The 20,166-nt window shown below is 49.9% G+C and overlaps 1 protein-coding gene across 2 annotated transcripts in view; it reads left to right on the forward strand.

Annotated features, from left to right (window-relative positions):
* IGSF3 (immunoglobulin superfamily member 3) overlaps positions 1-19,881 on the forward strand; it is a 30,120-nt gene extending 10,239 nt beyond the window's left edge. For both annotated transcript variants that reach the window (XM_010721898.2, XM_019619848.1), the window contains 4 exons: positions 10,775-11,185; positions 12,914-13,321; positions 16,168-16,602; positions 16,860-19,881. In XM_010721898.2, coding sequence (XP_010720200.1) covers positions 10,775-11,185; positions 12,914-13,321; positions 16,168-16,602; positions 16,860-17,110 — 1,505 coding nt within the window. In that variant the 3' untranslated portion in view covers positions 17,111-19,881. The remainder of the gene's footprint in view (positions 1-10,774; positions 11,186-12,913; positions 13,322-16,167; positions 16,603-16,859) is intronic.
* Positions 19,882-20,166: the final 285 nt, after the last annotated feature.

The raw sequence follows: 20,166 nt of genomic DNA on the forward strand, positions 1-20,166 counted from the left end.
TGGGAGAACACATGCCCTGTGATGCCTTATGAGCTCAGGAGGGATGCGGGAGGTGTAGGGGGACAGGGAGGACCTGAGAGCTTGACAGGCTTGCTTAGTTTGTGGCTCTTTTGCAGATCTTGGTTCTCCCTGCCAAGTTTACAGAGGTGGAGCAGCCGAGACTGGGCAGGCTACTTGCAAGCAGTGTGAGTCTGTGCAGTCTGTGGAACGCAGACAAGGGCAGCAGACAGTCCCTGGCAGCACAATAGGTGGTGGGGGCTGTGCTGTGATCTGAGCAGGCTAGGACATCTGGGTATGATTCTTTTGGCAAGAAGGCTGTAGCAGATTTGTACTGGTGTATTAAATTGCTATTGTCCTTGTGTGCATTCCCTGACTTATCTTTCCCCTGCAGTGAGTGTGGGGTGATTTGGCAGATCTCTGGGGGTCTGATCACAGCTCCTTCACAGGAGCTGGCTCTGGGGAGGTGGGCTGGCTTCATGCAGGGATCACTCTTTTCCCATCCCCATGTACAGCTCAACACAGCTCTTCTTGGCCCCATGCTGCAAGCTGCATGCAGACAGTTAGCCTCTGATAAATGCACGGCACCTTGTGCCCACAAGTTGATTTCTTTATCCTATCTTCTGCCCTTTCCATTCCTCCCTCCTGGCGCCATCTCTCCACTGGCCCTTTCATGACTAATCCTGAGGCTGGCACACAGGGAGAAGCTGCAATCACCTCTATAAATCTGTCCTCTTGCTACTGTTTTTTTTGACAGTAATGAACGTGGGAGGAGGGATGGGGAGGAGTGAAGGGAGATGAGAACTGCGTAGACACTGGGGTGCTGGGCTCCTTGCTGCTTTTTCGCAAGCTGGGCTATGACAGATTGATTGACCTGGGAGCCATCAAGCAAACAAGACGTCAGGCTCTTCATTAGAACGTTAATTAGCTTCCAGGGTCTCTCCAGGGGCTGCTCCATAAAGTTTGGTTTACGAGAAGCTGTCTGGTTGAAACTTAACATGGAGGGGGAGGGAGAAGGCTCCTCAGCTGGCCTTGGAGTGGGGGGGAACAGTTATGCCTTCACTTTCTTTGGGATCAGCATGAAACAGGGCTTTGTTGCCCCAGCTGTCCTGTGCCTGGAGGGGTGCAGAGCTGTTCTAAAGGTGATCCCTGGCAGCAGCCTCGCTGAGTTTGGGTGGCTGGAGAAACCTGAGGAGAGAGAAGAGGACCCTTACCTTGTGGTCTAAGCTGTCCCAGGCGGTTGCAGAAGGGCAGATCAGAATCCTACTCATCCTTCTCTCTAAAGACATGGTCAGCAGCCAAGCAGGTGGTGACCATACAGACTGGGGATGCTGGAAGGACAAGAACTGGAAAAATAAACTGTCTTATGGCATTCTTAACACTGGGAGAGGGATTTGGGATTTTTCAAACAGTTGCCAAGACACTTGCAGAGGTCTGTGAGACTTTCTCTAATTGATGAAAATTGAGTACTACTACCTTTCTTCCTTCTGATTTCTTAATGTCTATGTCCAAGGATTCCTCCTGTGTTTGGATGTGGAAGAGGCTTTTTCTACACTGATGGCCAGTGGTGTACTGACCACTTCCAGACTCTTCAGTGGAGGCTCTAATGAGTGTGGACCAAAAGATGCATGCTATAAAACCCAATGCTTTTGGCTGCTGGCAGAATCCAACAATAAAGTTCAACAACGAAAGTTAATGAGGTGGAAACTTCCCTGCACAAGTGGAGTCTGGAAACTTATCTCAAGTTTGCTGCTTGCTTGATCTCAGAGTGGTTTTGCTGTGTAGAATAGCACTGCTTCCCTGCTTTAAAGCCTTCTGCTCCATCTGGCAAATAGCTGTGCTCTTGCATGACTGATGGAGGAGTTCAAGAGGCACTCAGCAGGGACAGGAGGCTGCTCATCTGCAGTCGTGACTGTGGTGCAGAGCAGCCTCCTGTCCCCCATGTGCTCAGAGCTTCACTCCTTCCCCCTTGCAGGTGAGACCTGCTGTCCTGCTTCAGTGCTGCTGCTCCTCCCTGCCAGCTTTCAGCACGCTGAGCAAGCGGGAGGAGGGGGCTCAGTTGTGCATGATTTAGGGCTGTGCCTTCGTGCAGACTTGCATTAACAGCCCAGCTGGAGCCCTTTTTCTCCTCCAGTTGGCACAGGTGGATTTGCTTCCTCCACCTCTTTTCCCTTGGGCTCGTATTCATGGCAGCCTCTTAGCCTTGCACATTTGCCCTGGGTTGGGTGTCCTGGGGCAGCTGGACTTGCTGCTGCCTGTTTGGCACAGTTATTCATCTCAGACAGGTACCCTGGTGTGCTTTTTCTCCACATCTGCTCCCAACACCCTCATCTCTCTGTATTGTCATTGTCATATGCCCAGTCTTCTCACTGCTATTATGGTGTGTAGCATACCCTCTGATATCAGAGAATCATGGAATTGTTTGAGTTGGAAGAGACCTTTAAAGGTCATCTAGCCTAACTCCGCTGTGATGAACAGCTAGGTTGGGTGCTCAGAGCCCTGTCCAGCCTCACGTTGAATGTCTCCAGGGCATTGCTTTGTAAATACAGATTTGAGGTGCAGTTTTGCCCATGGACACATCTGCATGAGGAAACAAAAAGACTGCCATGTCCACATGAGCCCACTTGTGAGCAGGGGGAATGAGTTTGTACCGAATGTGCTGTGACATTCCTGGTTCCGTGGCACGGGTGCTGATGTTGGCCTTGTGGGATCAGAGCTGGGTTTCACCTGCCCTTGCCTTTGGTTTCTCATTGCTGATGTGGGAATGTACTTGGCTCCTCTGCAGATTTGCTTGTGAACTGTTGCTGTAAGCCTGATGATCACATTGCTGACTGCAGTCAGTTAAAAATCAGGAGTTCCCTTGGGGCTTCAGCCTGCAAAATGCACCCAAGAGCATAGCCCGAGAAGCTGGATTTTAAATGTGTGAAGCACCTCAGGCGAATTTGAGGAAGTTGAGGAGCGGAATGCATCCTTGCACCTAGCAGGACCCTAACTCTGCTCAACCTGCTTCATGTGTGCCCATTGATCTTACTGCAGGATGTCTCGCTTCCTAACCCCCAGACAAAACTGATGACATCAGGAGATGTGAGCTGTGTGCAGAATACGCTGCTCTTTCAAATTAGTGCTCTTCCCAGTTACTTCTTGCACTTCAAATTTTTCACTTCCATTTTAGAGCATTCTGTGTTGCTCTCTGCTACCTCATGAGTGGCCTTCCACTGCCACTTGGAGTGTGCTTATACAGAAGCGGAATATCAGCCTGTTGGCAGACTGCACCCATAAAACTTCTTTGATGTTATCTTGAATGTCTTCTCCCCACTCTCCTCAGCTTCTCATTGATTTCCTGCTTGCTCTCCTTGAACTAAAATATTCTGCAGTGAGCAGTCCTTCAGCATTTCCTCAATCTAAAGCTTTGCGTATTCCTCGTGTCTTTGAAGCTCTCAAAAGCAGCCACCGGGGTGGCTCTGGGACTGCCAGCCTTTTGGGCAGAGGGCACTGGTTTCCCTCTTCTCTTTTCCCCAGTCCGTAGAGCTGAAGGCCTTCTGCTGGGCTCCATGAGATGAGTAAACCGGTCCCAATTACTGTGAATCCCCTGCTCTTGGCCTCCACGACTGATGGGCTGGGGTGCCTTCTACTGCAGGTGATGGCTTCTCAGCAACTTTGCTCTTCAGCACAACAGTCACCCACGTAGTCAGGTGGTTTAGCAATGCCCATGTAAAGGAAATAATTTCAGTAAAACAAACCTAGCCATTTTTTCCAGCAGCAATTTTACCTGTGAAGCTAATGGCCCTATGTCAGCAGAACATATAAGGGCAATTTCTATAGGAATGTTTTTCAAGAACTTTGGTTCTTAAGGGAGTATTTATTTTTGGTTTTCTGCCTGTCCTGTTATTGGTCGAAGACTTAAATGCTGGGTTCATCGAAGCTGCAGCCTGCTTACCTGAAAATGGGAGACTATGGACATGCTAAATCTATGGCTTAGCGTGTTTTATGTTAACGTGTATACATAACAGTTGTCTCTCAGGGCCACTGTACCTGCTTAAATAGGAATTTGGGATGCTATCAAAGAAAATTCCTACAGTTTTCCCTGTCCTGTATAATAGAGAAGCATAGAGTCCAGAGAATGATGGATTCATAGTCTATCCCTCTGTAATACTTTCTCTGTCCTTAAGAAGTTTAAGAGGACAGTGTGTTGAGAAATGTCAGATGGCTCATTTCTTTCAGTTGTTCTTCCACACAGTAGATGGATTCATCAATTAGTTTATGGAGGCAGCAGTATCATGAACTCATGAATCACGAGTTTAGGTTTCACAAGGCAAGTGGAGCTGATCTAGCACTTGATTGTGCAGAGGGAAATGATCCTTAGCTCTGGCACTTAAGCTGGTTACATGGTCCTGTTTCATTCCTTATGCCACCATTGATCCCACTGCAGCAAATTAACCTGGTGAAAAGAAATAATTAACGATGAGTGGAGTGAGTGAGTTCTTGTATGGATTTGGTTGTGTCTTCCCAAGTATCTGTGCACTGACAGCTGGAGCTGGCAGAGCTGGTGCAGGTAGTACAAAAAGCCTCACAATCCTATATGAGGTCTGTCTGGGGGTCTTGCTGTCTGAATGGCAAGAAAATGGCATTTCATGTCACTCTTAGCATCTCATCTCACTGTATGTAGCAGCCAGCTGTTGTTCAGTGGGAGCCTCTGAAACAGCTCAAGTCAAACATAGTGAGCAGGAAGAAGACAAATTGCACTCACAGTTAGGTGCATCCTAGCATAGAGCTGCTCTCCCCCTCAAACTTTTCAGGTGTCTTTCTGACGCTCAGAGAGGAATTATGGCCATTAATGGCCAGGCTCCAGAATGACATGGGAGTTTGTGCGTGGTGCTGCCATATGTGTTGTAACTTGCCCTTTGGCTATGTTTAATGACTTTTTTCCTAATTGACGTAGCACTCTTTTGTTCGAATTCTTTCTGATGAAGGGCTGATTAAATATCTGTGTGTTTTTGTTTTTTTTTTCCTTTCTTTATCCTTGGCGGCTGTAGCTTGGTACTGAATTTATCTTCTGGTGATCCTATCTCCATACTTTAATTTACAAGTGATCAGTGAGCCGTACGTTGTTCTCTGACAGCAGGCACAACTCATGCTGGGAGCCGTTTATTCTCTCCCCTCCCCTCTCCTGCACAACTTACACATTTATTTCAGGGTTTGACAGGAAGGTTTCTAATTTTAGAGCTGTGGGGCATTTTGATTTGGGTTACATCTGTGTTTGTTTTTATTCCTCCAAGGTAAATTGTCCTCGAGTCCTTGCTGTCCTGCAGGGAGACATGGTTTCTCAGGGGGGCTGTGAGGCCTGTCTCTAGGCTTAGCTGCAGGTCCTGGACCCAAGAGCCACTGGCTTCCCAGCTTCCTCCATCCCACACAGCATTCTCCAGCTATGCCTGAAGATGCTTCTGGGTTTTAAGGAGAGTTTCTAGGTCACAAATGCATGCTTCCCCAAGGCCTGGCCCACCTGAGGAGAGGCAACAACTCCTCCAGAAAGGGTTAACGTTTCCTCTCCTTTCCGTGGAGCTGCTCTCACAGTAATTCAATCATGTCAGCCTGTTTGCAGGCAATAATTCATTGTTATAGGAACACTACAGTAAAGTGACAAGTTAATAACGGCAGTAATAATGGCAGGCAAAGTCTAATGCTATTTCCCTTTCTCCTACTGCTGTTGCACCAGCAGAGGCCCATGTTGGCTAATGCAATTTGCAAACTTACTAATCCAGTTTCAGTAGGGATTGTGTTCTATTAAAAGAGAATAACAGCAGTCGGTAGCTGTGCTGCCATGTTCCTGGCCCCTCTGGGAGACTGTGCTGGCACTGGAAGTCTTTGTCTTTGTGGTGATTTCTGTGCAACACTTAAGCCTATTGAGCAAGCTCCTCATAGGACCCATTCCTCTTTCTCCTTAGAGTGAACACCTTTCCTCTGGCTCCTCTCTTCTGTGAAAGGGCCACTTCTTGCAGCTCCTGCACCTTCTCCTTTGTGCATTAACTTGCTTTCAGCTAGCCTAGTGAGCACAGGGCACCCATCCCTTGTCATGTGGTCATTGTGCTGACGTGTGTTTGCTTGCTCCCATTGCCACTGTTCCCCATGGTCATCAGCGTGTGCCCTTGCGAACACATGAGAAGGCAGAGGAAGCTCTTCATCTGTGTTTTATGGAAGAGGTGGCAGAGGTGCCAAGTGTTAAAACATGTCTCAGCCTGTGGCAGAGCGGTCATCTGCATACAAGTCTCTTGGAGCCAGGCAAGTAGGATTTAGAGCACAGAGTGCTCCTGGGGAAATGATGAGGCACTTCTGGGTACGTGGCCACTGTCAGCTGTGCTGAAGTGTGACTGGTGCCCCTCGGGTCCTATGCGTGAACATCATCTTGGGGCTTCTGGAAATAGGTCTCTCCTGGCTGACCTTATAGACACCATCCCTGTTGTCAAACCCTGTGTGAGCTCAGGCTGGCTTGTCCCCATTTCTTCTCTCCCTATAGCCCTCACCTCCAAGCAGTGAGATCCCAGTAGAGGCTTTTAGAAGTAGGGCAGTACCCAGGGAAACTGTGCAGTACTTCACCAGTTCTCTCCAGAAAAGCACATCATCTGGAGGAGCGCTCCCTAGAGGGTCCGGTCTCCAAAGTGGGACATAGCAGTCCTTGCTGCCTCCCTGTAGCCCACAGCAGGCTCCCTGAGGACTCTGTGGGTTGCTGATGGCTGTCTCCATGCCCACTCCTTCTACCCAGTGGCAGCTGCCCGGAGGCATGCAGAGCTCAGTTGCCCCTCAGCTGGCAGCCCCCTTCTCCTTTGCAAGGGGAGCACGTTGGGTTTTGTATGTGGTATTTTGTGTGATGGGGGGAGGGCACCTTCAGCTATAGTTAAATACTGTCATTGCCATAACGGTGATAGTGGTCCCCACGTGGAAAGCAAACTTTTAGCAGAGGGCTGCTGTTGTATTTTCTTGACAGCTATGAGGAAAGGTAATGTGAAGAGTCTTGAGACAGAGCATCTTTGTATCAGAGCATTTTTAGTTACAGATTGCAACGTGCTTTAATAAAAGTAAGTGTTGTAACCTCTGCCCGATGATTAGGAAATCGAGGCAAGAAAGCCACCCACCTTAACAACTGCAAGGAGCAGCAGCAGAACTGTACATCATGTCTTCCTTCTCTGATGACTGGTTTCCCTTCCCCCGAATGTCTGCATATGTGTGCTTGCCTAATGCTTGGCCTGAGGAGACTGCTTGCCTTGTGGTGTTCAGAAAACCCACAAAATACGTATTAGATTGCAGAGTACCTAACCACGCTGTCACCTGCTGTGGCTGTAGGGTGGGCCAGGCTTGGACCCCAGCCCACAGGTGCAAGCTTCCAGGACCTCATAGAATCATTGAATATCTCAAGTTAGAAGGGACCCACAAGGACCATCGAGTCCAGCTCCTGGCTCGGTGCAGGAACACCCAAAATTCAAGCCTTATATCTGAGAGTGATGTCTGAATGCTCCTTGAACTCTGGCAGCTTGGGGCTGTGACCACAGCCTGTTCCATGGCCTGACCCTTAGCCTGGGAAGTAATGTAAAGGGCCTGTAATGCTGGAGAGCACTGTGTGAGGTGAGATGGCCAGAGAGTGTACAGACTTTCTGTGGACATGTAGAATCCTTGCCAACCTTGCCACCCGAGCAGGGATACAGCATCCTCATGTCCTGGCCAGGCTCCAGCTCCAGTCATCACCCATTTAGCCTCCCGCTGTCCTCCAGCAGATGTGATGGGATGCCCACACTGGTGCAGGACAGCATTTCTTTGTGTCAGTAGGCAGCTGATATCTGCAGTCTTGTTGTGCTGGCCTGAGGGCCCCAGCACTGTTGAAGAACTTACTCAGTTTTGTGTGGCTGATTTATGAAAAATATGAGGGTTGCAACCGTGACTTGTTGCCAGTGTAAATTGAGAGCCTCAAAAGCATATGCAGAGCCAATTACAGCATGTCAAAGTATGATAGCCTCTTTACCGGCACCCTCTAGGGAGCTGGGAGATATTGTAGCAACGGGATTATGGCTTGTCGATAATATGCAGAGTAGTTTCACCTAGACACATGCACCTGTTTCTCTCCCTAAGCAGATGTTCAGGAGGCTGCTAAGAGAACATCAGTCTCCTGACAGCACAGCAGCAGCCGCCTGTAACCCTGCCAGCTGACACAGCTGCACCCACCACCTGGGTGCTCTGAGCATAGAATCACAGGATGATTTGGGTTGGAAGGGACCTTAGAGATCATCTAGTGCCAAGCCCTCTGCTATAGGCAGTATACTCCCCTCTAGACCGGGTTGCTCAAAGCCCTATCCAGCCTGGCCTTGAATGGCTCCTGAGAGGGGGCACCCACAAATTCACTGGGTGCTCAGTGGAGCATGCTGCGCCCTGGAGCAGCCTGTATCAGTTCAGCAGGTGGAGGCTGAGCCCCTTCCTGGCCCTCTGCCCAGACACATCCCTAGGCCAGGAAAGGGAGTTTCCCAGTATCAGAGTGCAAGGTTTGGCTGGCTGAGTGCCTGTGATGTCACATTCAGCAACTACAGCAATTTCCATGTCATGTGGTAACTTAAACATGACCTGGCAAATTGCACGGGGCACGATGAGAATCTCTTTGCATTGAAGCAATCTTAACTAGCAGGATGGCAGGGCTGTGGCTCCCTGTGGGGCCTTCTGTTCCAGGGGGAGCACTGCAGAAGTCATCGTCCCATCGCTGCAGGCCTGGGCACTGGGGTAGCACCAATTCCAACGCACATCTTGGTGCTGAGCAACCCTACCACACACAGCATGTGTGTATATGCTGCATTTTAATAGATATAAAGCTACTGACTTAACATACACAGTTGCTATAGTAACAGAGGTTTCCTTAGTAACGGTTGCAGAAAATAATCCAGCACCAATTAAAAATAAACTGTTTGGAAAGGGGGCTGGGGGAGAAAGGAAGCTGCCGAGCATCACCTTCCACGTTATTGGCTCCTCTCTCGGGGACTCAGAAGATTGATTAATGCCTGAAATAACCTTCCTTAAGAGCCCAGAAGGTGGAATGGGCGGATGGCTGAGGCTGCTGTCCTGAGCTGAAACAAAGGGGATGGATGAATGGTGTGTGTCGGGTGGCGGGGATGCCATGGAAATACAGTGATGTGATGCTAAATCTCTCTATTAAGTTGAAGTCTTTAAAGAGCAAGAACAAGGGGCTGCTTTCCCTCCTTCTCTCCCTCCACTGTCTGCGTGCCATGGCCCGTAACACAGCCATCCAGGCTTTATTAGCATACTTATTAATGCCATGGGCAGGGCGGGCTCCAGGGGAATGAGTTACCGGGATGCCTATCTCTGATATTGTATTGAAGCACAAAGTGTCACTGTAGCAGGCGTTTCTCCTTTCTGTTTGATGTTGTTTGTGTGTACCCTCTGTCCCCCTGGACTCGTCACTCATCACTTGTGCCGGCAGGCATCTGAGACCCTGGGGTCCAGGGGAAGCTGGAAGGAAGGCGGAACTTGAAGTGAGAGAGGAGGCAGCGTGTCTTCCTCGCAAACACGGCATGGGCCAGGTTTCCAGGGCATGGATCTGCACAGCTCCCCTGGCAGATTTCAGTCTTCTGTGCCTGTAGCACTGCGCTTCATGTCGTGCCTCTGATACCCAGTGGGTTTCATTAAGAGATTTGCAAATTGTGCATAGGGACTGTTCACTTGGCAGCTGCCTGTTCAAGGGGTGCAGCCATGAGAGGTGGTGGTGGAGCTGGGAGAGGTCCGGATAGGCTGGCTGGAACAGCACAGTGCTATGGCCTCTGCATGTCAGCTATCGGAAACCATTATAGGGTGTTATTGGGATACCCTTCATCAGTTATGCCTGAATGTCAGCACTCAGGCAAAGGTGGTGGCAGAAGCTGCATGTCTCTTCTGCCCTTTAGCTGGTGAGCTTTTCTCCAGGGCATACCCAGTGCAAGTGTCACATGAGGGCGCCTTGTATCCTCTGCAAGCAGGCAGCGCCTCTGGTCCACACTCACTGCAGCTGCTTGAACACGTGCAGGGGAAGGCTCTGTCTGCTCCCACAGGGAGGGGGAAATTGGAAACCAGCGTCACTCTCTCCCCTACATGGACAAGACCTAACGTTGTCCTTGATGCTGTGACCGCTCAGCTAGCAGGATGGGAACTGCCGTCACGCTTGGGAACCAAGAGCAGTGGCGTGTCTGCAGCTTCTGTCAGGTTACACAATGCATGGTGGACCTGACCACTTCCCTGGCTGTAGCTTGTCTGTGGGTTACTTGTCCCACCAGCATGACAGCAGTAGTGGCTTGTTTAATTCATTCTTCCCGGAAATGGTTTTCTGTGAAACTACTCAACAGCTCATTGGTATAAGCTATAAGTTGTGTGATTTCAACATTAAAAAACTCACCCTTGTGTCTAGAGAACCGCTGTAGAGACAGGGAAGTTGAGTTTGGGTGTAGCCTTCTTGCTACGTTTGGTGCCTTAGACCACAGTGAGTTGAAAGGAAATACTTTATGGGAGAAACTGTGAAAAAAGTAAGTCTCTTGCTGAAAGGACCTGGTGGGAGGATGCAGGAATAGAAGGAAAGCAAAAAAAAAGGACTTTGGTGAGAGAACGTCTAAATGCTTTTGTTCTGAAAGTCCAGTGCAAGTGAGACCCAGGCAACGACATGTGCAACTAGGAGAGAGCTCTTGGTCCTCCCCAAACAGGTGAGTTTCTCTTCCGTGTTCATGCCCCACCTTTTCTCACCTTCCTTTGTCTCCCCTGGCAGTGACCAAGCTGCAGGTGAGCAAATCGAAGCGGAGCATCACTCTGGTGGAGAACCGCCCCATCCCGCTCAACTGCTCGGTGAAATCCCAGACCAGCCCCGACTCGCACTTTGCCGTGCTGTGGTACGTGCACAAACCCTCCGACGCCGACGGCAAGCTCATCCTGAAGACCACCCACAGCTCAGCCTTTGAGTACGGCACCTACGCCGAGGAGGAGGGGCTGCGGGGCAGGCTGCAGTTCGAACGCTCGGCATCAGGAGGGCTCTTCAGCCTGACGGTCCAGCGGGCTGAGGTCCGTGACAGCGGCAGCTACTACTGCCATGTGGAGGAGTGGCTGCTCAGCCCCAACCACGCCTGGTACAAGCTGGCAGAGGAGGTGTCAGGACGGACCGAGGTCACCGTCAAGCAGCCAGGTACTGCACGGCGCGCTGGTGGGGTCCTCTCCGGTTGATTGAGCGCTTGCTCTCGTGCACATCTCATGCTGAGCAGCTGGGGTCCCCCGCTCTACTTGCCTCTCAGCTTTGTCACCCACTCTTTGTATCCTCATGCCTGTGCATCCCTGCACAAAGGGACGTTCCCCCTTTCACTTAGGCTAGGTTGATGTACATTCCAGCATCCCACGTGAAGGATGTCAGCCCCCCTCTGTCAGAAGAGCTGCTGTAACCAACCTGGTTTCTTTATCCGCAAGAGCATCATGTAGCAAGAGTGTCAGCTAGCGACCTAATGAGAGAGAACTGCTGTGTGCCTGCCTAGGAAAGCATTGTCATGTTTTGCTGCGCAGTCTGTATCTTGGCAGGCATAGAGAGTCTTATCTCTTTTCCCTCTGCACTGTATGCATGAGATGTGAATAATGAGCTTAATGAGGTGGGGGAGCTGGCTGCCAGGAGGGGAGAAATCTGCTCTGGTGGTGGTTTCTGTGGTAAAGGTCGTTTCTGGTACAGACAGACCAGCATAAGCTGGGGACAGAGCCCTGATTTCATGCAAAGAGGGAAGGCAGAGGGGCAAAGACTATCTCTGAGATCAGTCTGCACCCCATGCATGCTGAGGCAGAGCGTCATTACTTCACAAAGAAGCCTGCTGTGATCCTGCTTGCCCCAGATGCCTATTTCTGAAAAAGAAAATCTTTCAGGTAGGGAAGAAACAGCTGGATAGCAGGACCAGAGTAAGATGCTAAGTGAATTTTCTCTTCTCTGGGTTTGGCTAGCTCAGTGTAGACTCTATCTGAAAGGATGTGGGAAGGGTATCGGGTATGGTCCACAGCCAGTGCCCAGTGTTTTTTCTCCTGGTTGTGCAGGGAGCACAGCGTGCCAGAGCGCACTGTTCATTGCTGGTCCCAGCTGCTCGTTTCCATCTGCAAGTTCCCAAGATGGCTGTGCAGCAGTCAGGGAGGGGAAAGCTGTGATCTGCCCACTTCTCTTCATCACCCTCCTCTCACTGTGCAGTGCCAATTGCTTACTGCAGCAGCTGTACCAGGAAAGTCCAAGCTGTGCCCCTTCATCGAGGTTGTGAAGGAATTAGGAGTGTACCACACAGTCATTTTGCATAAAAGAGCTGATTGCAATCACTCCTGCTGTATCAATGAAGTTATGGAGCAAAAACCAGGGGCATTCCCAATGCAGTGAAACGCTGTGACTTTGCCCTTGTGCCACTTCTTGTTTTGCAGTGGTGTTTCCCTATAATCAGCTGTCCCTCCTCTGCTTTTTTTTCCCTTTTCCCAAAGCAGGAGAGCTTACTGGTTGGGGTGTGACCAGGCTCGTGCCTTGCACAACAGGAAAATGTGAGAAGATTGAGGTGTGACCTCTCTTCACGAGATTTCACGCACCCGGGACCCCCCAGGTCCTAGTAGGAGATGTGGGGTTTCCCACTTCTCCATACCAAATGGTCAGAAGGCCCTGAACGCCAGTCTCATTTTCTTTTCCTTCTCTCTTCCTTTTTTTCCTCCTTTTCCTCTTTTTCTTCATCACACTATAGGATTGTAGACCTGAGGGAAGGGCATGTGGGGAGACAAAGGACCCTTGCAGCCTTCGGTCACCTTGCATTTGAGGGAAATGGTTAACAGACATGGTGGTGGTGAGTTGACAGCTGGACTAAATGATCATAACCTTAATGATTCTTTGTTTTCTTGTGGTCCTTTCCTGCAGATAACCGCCTGCACGTGAACCAAACCCACAGGAACATCACAGTGCTGGAGAACCAGTGGGTGATGTTGGAGTGCCAGGTCAGCAGCCGGACCAGCCCTTCCTCACAGCTCCAGGTGGAATGGTACGTCTGGAGGCCAGGCCACCCAGAGAAGGAAGCCGTGGCCCGGCTGAGCCGTCAGAACACCCTGCGCTACGGGGACCTGGCAACACTGGGGAATCTACGGGGCCGGCTCCACCTGGAGAGCCCATCACCGGGCCTCTACCTCCTCTCCATCCAGAACGCCACTGTGCGGGATAGCGGGGCCTATGACTGCCGTGTGGAGGAGTGGCTGCTTGACCCCAGCGACCGCTGGTATAAGCGGGCAGAAGACCTCTCCGGACTCACCACCCTCATCGTGAAGCAGCCAGGTGAGGAGGGTCTCATGCCACTGGCTATTAGCAGTTCTCTGCCCTCTTGGATCAATGCAGCAGGGCACCATCTGTGTGTCACTGGTGATGGGTCTGGGCAGAGGGTGGGACCACTGTGCTATGGGCCATGACAACACTTTCTTGGCTGTCTTCATTACCTCCTTATTTTTCTGAAAGGAGCATGCTGCAAGCCCTGCAGACATAGCTTAGGTAGATCTGGGATTTTGTCACCACTGCACCTATATTTTTCTTTTTTAACAGCACATTTGTCAAATTCAGTAGAATAAACTTTAGATGTTATTCACATTTGGATTGAAAGTGAGACAACAGAAGCAGTCTGTGCTTCCCAGACATGTGCCCATGGTGCAGGGTCCGTGCATAAGAAGAAAGCAGCAGTGGAGTCAAGGCATTCACTGATGTGCAGGCAGTTTGGCATGATGCTGCTCCCTGTTCCACAGGTAAAGAAGCACATGTAGGGCATGCAGCTCCATGGCTTTGTGGTTTGGGACCAGGCAACTGGTTACTGGCTAGGAAGAGCCAGCCAGTATGAGCAAGTGGATACTTGTTGGCCAGCAGGCATGAGAGGCCGCCCCCTCAGCCATAATAGTGGTTCACGTGGCCTCTGTTCCATAACACTGTTTTGGCCATGTCCAGACACAAGGAGGCAGGGATCAGGATGTTTTTCATACTTTCCTTTGTCTTTGGGGGAAAAAGTGCTGAAGAACTTCAAAGCAGGGAGAAAATTCCAGTTCTGTCAGTTTTAATAATAGATAACAAGAGGCAAGGACAATTTGCCTTGGGAAATACGGATTCTCTAGCTTTGAGGCAAGTGACTCCATATTAAATGCCTGTTTGAAAGGAAGGCTGTAGGTCCAACAAAAGTTGTAGTCCTGACTCGCTGGGTACCTTCCAGCTTTTAAGAAAAAAACATGCTTTGCAAGTATCTTTTGGTGCTGTATGCTTGCACGTTTCAGCACGGTGTCAACCATGTAGCTCTGCCACAGAGCTGGCAAAAGAGTACAGTTCTGGGAAGGTTTTTGCTATAATTCCTTGCAGAGATTTATGCTGCAGTGCAGGAGTTGTCTCAGGGGACAGCCCAGCTTTTGTTCACGAAGTCCTTGCTCTCAAAGCTTCTCTGTGTGAGATGGCTTCAGCAGAGGGTCCCCAGAGCCCCTGGGCAGTCCCTGTACCTTGTGTGCCTGCACAGTGTGAGTGGAGCTCCTCAGTCAGGCTAAATATAGCCAGACTTAGTGGACGAGGGACTGAGTATGGGGGGAAATCCTTTAGACTCTTTCTGAATTGTGGGAAGATGTGGAGTGGGAAGAAGATGATGCGTTGGGGGTGCACTAATTCAAGATATATAGATATGTATAAAGTGTTTTGTTGTTGTTTGTTTTTCCTTCATGGCAGGCGATACCTAAAAAATGACTGAATTTAAAAATAGATAGCTTGTGACTCACGTCTCATTAGTGAGGATCTCTATACTCATTTTCCAGTACCATAGTTGTGAGCAAAGAGAAAAAAAAAAAGCCTCTCGGCATCTTCAGAGTGCAATTCTCTTTCTGTTTAACTTGCTGAGATGGGGGAGGCTGTTTGTTTTGACAAGCCATTTCCTTCCCTTCTTCCTTTTTACCTCAGAAGTCCAAGAAATCTCAAGGCTTACCTCATTCCTGTAGGAATCTCCTGAGGAAGATGGGAGCTGAAAACGCTCATGCTGCCTACAGTCTTAACAGCTCTGGCCTTAATGACAATTTTCCACAGGGAAAACTTACAGAACAGATGCCATTGTGCAAAGCCCATTCTCCTTCTCCTTGGGGATGGCACCCACAGCCTGCAGACCTCACTCTGGAGCACAGCAGTACCTGGTGCCCTCTCCCACAGGGTCCTCTCCCTCCCAGCTACCTGCAAGAGTAGCCTTGCTGTCAGTGCTAGAGGAGAAATGGGCCTCTCCTCAGCAAGCTGCTGCCTTGCCCTTTGTGCTGAACTCGTGCATTAGAAAGGGCTTTTAATCTTTAAATGAAAGCTTAGATCTGGGCTGATTGTGATCCCCGGAGTATGTGTTCCCTGGCAGGATGACTAAATCAGATGTTAATTGCTCCTGAAGTCAGCCTTTAATCAACTCATCTTAGTTCTGGCCACTGTATCTCAGTTAGCTAAGAACATCTCTTTAGCCTTGCAGCAAGAAAAAAAACCAGAAACGTTTGGAAGCGTCCTTGCTGTTTTTGTTCTGCGGTCATTTCTGCAGGGAGGCCTGTTAACTAATTAACTTCCCAACTCAGTGGAAAAAAAAAATCTGTCCTCACGCACATTAGACATACTGATTTTTCAAGTCCTTTCAGCAATTTCGGGCATGCTAAGAGTGGAGTGAAATACACTTTGCTCTGGCAGCTGAGCAGTTGTGATTACTCCTCAGTGCCCGCTGGTACCTCCCGGCACATCCTTTAGTGTGTCTGTGTGAGCTGCAGCAACACAGGGCTGTCAGTCAGGTAGCTCCAGTTTGGCTGTGGGCCAGGCAGAGCACAGCGAGGTGAGGATGCTGCTTCTGTGGGGTTGGCTGCACGGGTGCTTGTGGGACTTGGCAAATGTTGTCAAGCTTTTGGGTTTTGCCTGAGTTGCACCGGCACTGCAACTGGTGGTTTTCAAGAGAAGGGTAGATGTGGCACTGAGGGACATGGTTTGTGGGCATGGTGGGAATGGGCTGATGGTTGGCCTGGGTGATCTTAGAGGTCGTTTCTGACCTTAATGATTCTGTGATTCTGACCTTGATTACGTGTTTGTGCTGAGAAAGGATGGCTTTGCAGACAGCATTTTGCTCCACGCTCACCTTTCCTCTTTCATTATCTCAGAGCCCACCTTGCAGGTGGATACAGCCACTGCCAACCTCACAGTGCAGGAGAAGGAGTCCTTCCAGCTGGACTGCAGCATTCTATCCCGCTCCAGCCCCGAGTCTCACTTTGCAGTGACGTGGTACAACCTCCGAGCCAAAGACGTGGGTGGCCGTGCTGAAGAGGAAGAGAAGGAAGAAGAGGAGGAGAAGGACGTGGTGCTGAGCGTGGGCCTTGACACCATCTTCAGCTCCGGGACAGGTCGCTGGCAGGACCGCCTGTGCTTCCAGCGGCTCTCAGCAGTGCTCTTCCGCCTGACGGTGCTGCAGGCCAGTGGTACTGACACGGGCAACTACTCGTGCCGTGTGGAGGAGTGGCTGGCAGACCCCAGCGGCGTGTGGTACCGGCTGGCTGAGGAGGAGTCAGGCACAGTTGCTGTTCACGTGCAGGATGCAGGTGAGAAGAGCAGATGTCCCCAAGCATCCCATACTTTCTCTAGGAAGTTCTCTAGCACTCATGAAACTCTTAGCAGGAGATAAACCTGAAATATGGCCTTTCTTCTGGTGCTCCATTTTCCAGTACTGATGTCTTTCTCATAGCACAATCTCCTGAATTGATATAGATTAATAAGCGTTTGGTTTTATGTTTCTGAAAGTTTGTAGGGTATTGCATTGCAGAGAAAGTGTAAAATGTGACATTCTTCATCTTTTCAGGTTCCACCCTGCAGTCTGTCATCTGCTCCAATGACGCCCTCTTCTACTTTGTCTTCTTCTACCCATTCCCCATCTTCGGCATCTTGATCATCACCATCCTCCTGGTGCGGTTCAAGAGTCGGAACTCCAGCAAGAATTCGGAGGGCAAAAACGGGGTTCCCTTGCTGTGGATCAAAGAGCCGCACCTCAACTACTCACCCACTTGCCTAGAGCCACCGGTGCTCAGCATCCACCCAGGAACCATAGACTAAAGGGGCAGAGGCTCTCAGGGGGACATGCAGAGAGAGAGGCAGAGGCACACCAGGAACCCTGAGGAAGAGTGGTTCTTGTTGTTCTTGTTTCAGTTGTTTCAGCATCTGTGCTCCGATGCAGCAGCTGAGCTCTGTGGAGTGCACAGCCAGAGTGGATGGGAAGGTCTAAGGCTTCTTCCAGCACATGTGGGAATGCACCCAGCCACTGAGACAGACCAGAGGTCTGTACGTTTGCTGTACATAGTGGATATTCCTCTTGTTAATTTTTGATGCCATCAGTTGTTGTCCTTTGGGACGTTACTTTTTTGTCGTTGTTTCTGTTTAGTCTCCCAAAGAACTGTAGGCTTTCCCTCTCTCCACGGAGCAAGGAGTTCCCGGGGTGCTTTTGGTCCTGGGACCATCTCTATGGAGGTTAATGTGTCTGTTTACCAAAACAGACCTTGTTTTTCCTCCTGATAGTCTGTGCCATGGTGAAGAAGGTCTTTTTGCCAAGGTGTGCTGAGCCAGTTACTCCCTCTTTGACGTCAGATAAAGCCAGGACCACGTCCTGATGGGCAGGTTGGGGTATTAGGAAATCCATCTCAAAACTGGCTTTGTCCTCATCATCTTTGTGCCTCCACATTACTGTTCCAGAGAAGGCAATACTGTTCTAGGAGGCAGCAGTTCACCTTTTGGGAGCATTTCCTGGTATTGGAGAACCTGAATGCTCAGTGCACTCACAATCGGAACAAAAGCAGTTTTGTTTATATCCAGGAACTGAATGAGGGGATGGAAGGAAGATACCTGAAAGCTCTGACTTTGTTGGTTGCCAAGGGAGTCCTCTTACGGTCCAGCATACCAGAGATTGGCTTCTCCGTGTCTCCATGCTGCCACCTCTGACAAGACAGCTCCCCTCTGTGCCCTGCTTGCCTGGGATGGGTGGCTGGATCCAGTCTCTGAAGGCTTCAACTTGACCAAAGTAGTGACTAAAGAAAGGGGGAAAGAGAAAGTACTAGAGGTTGGATTCCCAGTCCCTGGGTGGCTCAGCCAAAGAGCCCAGTCGCAGCCACACAGCGAGGACATGCAGGTAACCTCGTGTCACCAGGATTTCCTGCACCTTGCACTTCTTCCCAGTGTGAGTTTGGATTGGATAAGGGGCCTGTGGCACATCTGTGCCCCCACGTCCCTTTGGGTTGAGAGAAATCTCCCATGTGTGTGTCTGTGTATGCCATCTCCAGGACTTCAGGAGGAGAAACCATTTCACCATAAGCCCTCTCTCCTGGCAAAGTCATCTGCTTTTGTTGTGCACAACCTCTGTGACAGGAAATGCTGTTCTTTCTGTGAAAGATATGGCTCTCACAAAGCAAACCGGGGCTCTCTCCACATGGGGCACCTGTGTTCGAGTACCCCATATTGCCAAGTACCCCTGCTGTGTCCTGTGGAGGAAACCACCTCCTCCCCGATACACCCTAAGCATTTTGTCTGGCGGAAGAAAGTGTTTGCCAAAAATGGCCTTTTGTTGTCTTCCTTGATGTCTTCCTGGCAAATCCAGCCATTTCTTTTTTGCAGCATGGCTGAAACCAACTGGGGCAGATGGGTGCAACGACAAGACCCCCTGCCTCGTCTGAGAGAGGTGCCATGCCTACAGCTGCTGTCCTCTTCAGGAGAGTCAGACAGCTCTTCGAGAAGAGAAAGGAACTTCAGGAGATGCTCTGTAGCAGTCATGGGTTGATCCCCGATGCCTTGATATTTTGGATGTGGTGGAGCCTCGGGTGGGAGATCTGCACAGCATATTCTCTAGAAGATGAGCTACAAGAGGAGCTTGCATCTTCCCGCATGGATGCAGACAGTCCCATTCCAGTGATGGGGGAGCCCGCCAGACCTTTGATGTCGACCACCTCTACTCCTTCTCAAGAATGGTATTTGGTTCTGCTGAGAAGCCCAAATTTCACTCATCCCTCTGCAAAGTCTCTCTCCTTGAGACATAATTGCTTACTGGCCCCATATGCATAATTATGCATAATATCACAGTTCTATATATATATACATATATATATATATATATATACATACCACGCACCCACGCACTTGTCTTCCCTTTCTGGATAAGAAGTCTGCAAAGAGAGGAGTGGGATGAAAAGCAAATGGAACTGAAGAACCACGACACGAACAACAGCAGCTGCAGCCCATGGGTATTGTTTCATAAATGTAGTGTCTCTTGTACATACTGCTTCAGGGCAGGAACTGCAATTCATTTCAGCTTTAAAGGAAAAAGAGAAAGTCATCAGGAGCTCTTCTTCCAGCGCATGCGCTGCATCTGAACCGAGCTCCTCCGCCCAGCCTGCTGCCCCAACAGCACTGCCCAGACAGGGCTCTGGTGGAGGGCTTTCCCCTGCCCCCTCCCCACGGCCAAAACTGGTCCCTCCCCAGTCCAGCAGCTCTTGCACAGAGCCCAGGCTTTGCCAGGAAGCAGCGCCTGTGATGGTCCAGAAAGTACCTTGCCAATGACGTTTCTTCATTGTTCTGGCAGTGTGTTGCCCAGTCTCAGACATCTCTGTTTTTATAGGCGAACTCTAATGAGTTTCAACATTAAGCTTTTCAGACCACTCTCTCTGCTGTAACTTTCTGTTATGAAGCCAAGATGAAAGAGAGATAGCTTATCCATGCATGATGTCGGAAAAATGTTTGGGATTTTTTTTTTAAAGAACAAAAAAACCTTTGTACTATGTTGCACTAAAACATGTTTTATACAACACACCCGAGAACTGTAGTAAACTGTGTTGAAATTGTGATTCATACTGCTGCTGGTGTTTGTCTGATCTGGGCTTTCATTGCACCTTTATGCACAGTCTCTGCATAACGGTGTGCTGAATTCCGGAGCCAACTCCCCCTGTTGGGCAGCCTTTCCCTCCAGCCTTGTTCTCCACTGCAATAACTCCATCCTCCCCAGCAGTGCTTCACTACTCATCCAGGTGGAGCCTGTGGGCAGCGTGCCCCCTCTGGCTCTCCCAGCATACTCCCCCTTCCCATCCCCTCCTTCATCCCATCGTGGAAAATAGCATTTAACAGAACATTCC

This window comes from Meleagris gallopavo, chromosome 1 (genome assembly GCF_000146605.3).
Source record: "Meleagris gallopavo isolate NT-WF06-2002-E0010 breed Aviagen turkey brand Nicholas breeding stock chromosome 1, Turkey_5.1, whole genome shotgun sequence".
NCBI classification, from domain to species: Eukaryota; Metazoa; Chordata; class Aves; order Galliformes; family Phasianidae; genus Meleagris; species Meleagris gallopavo.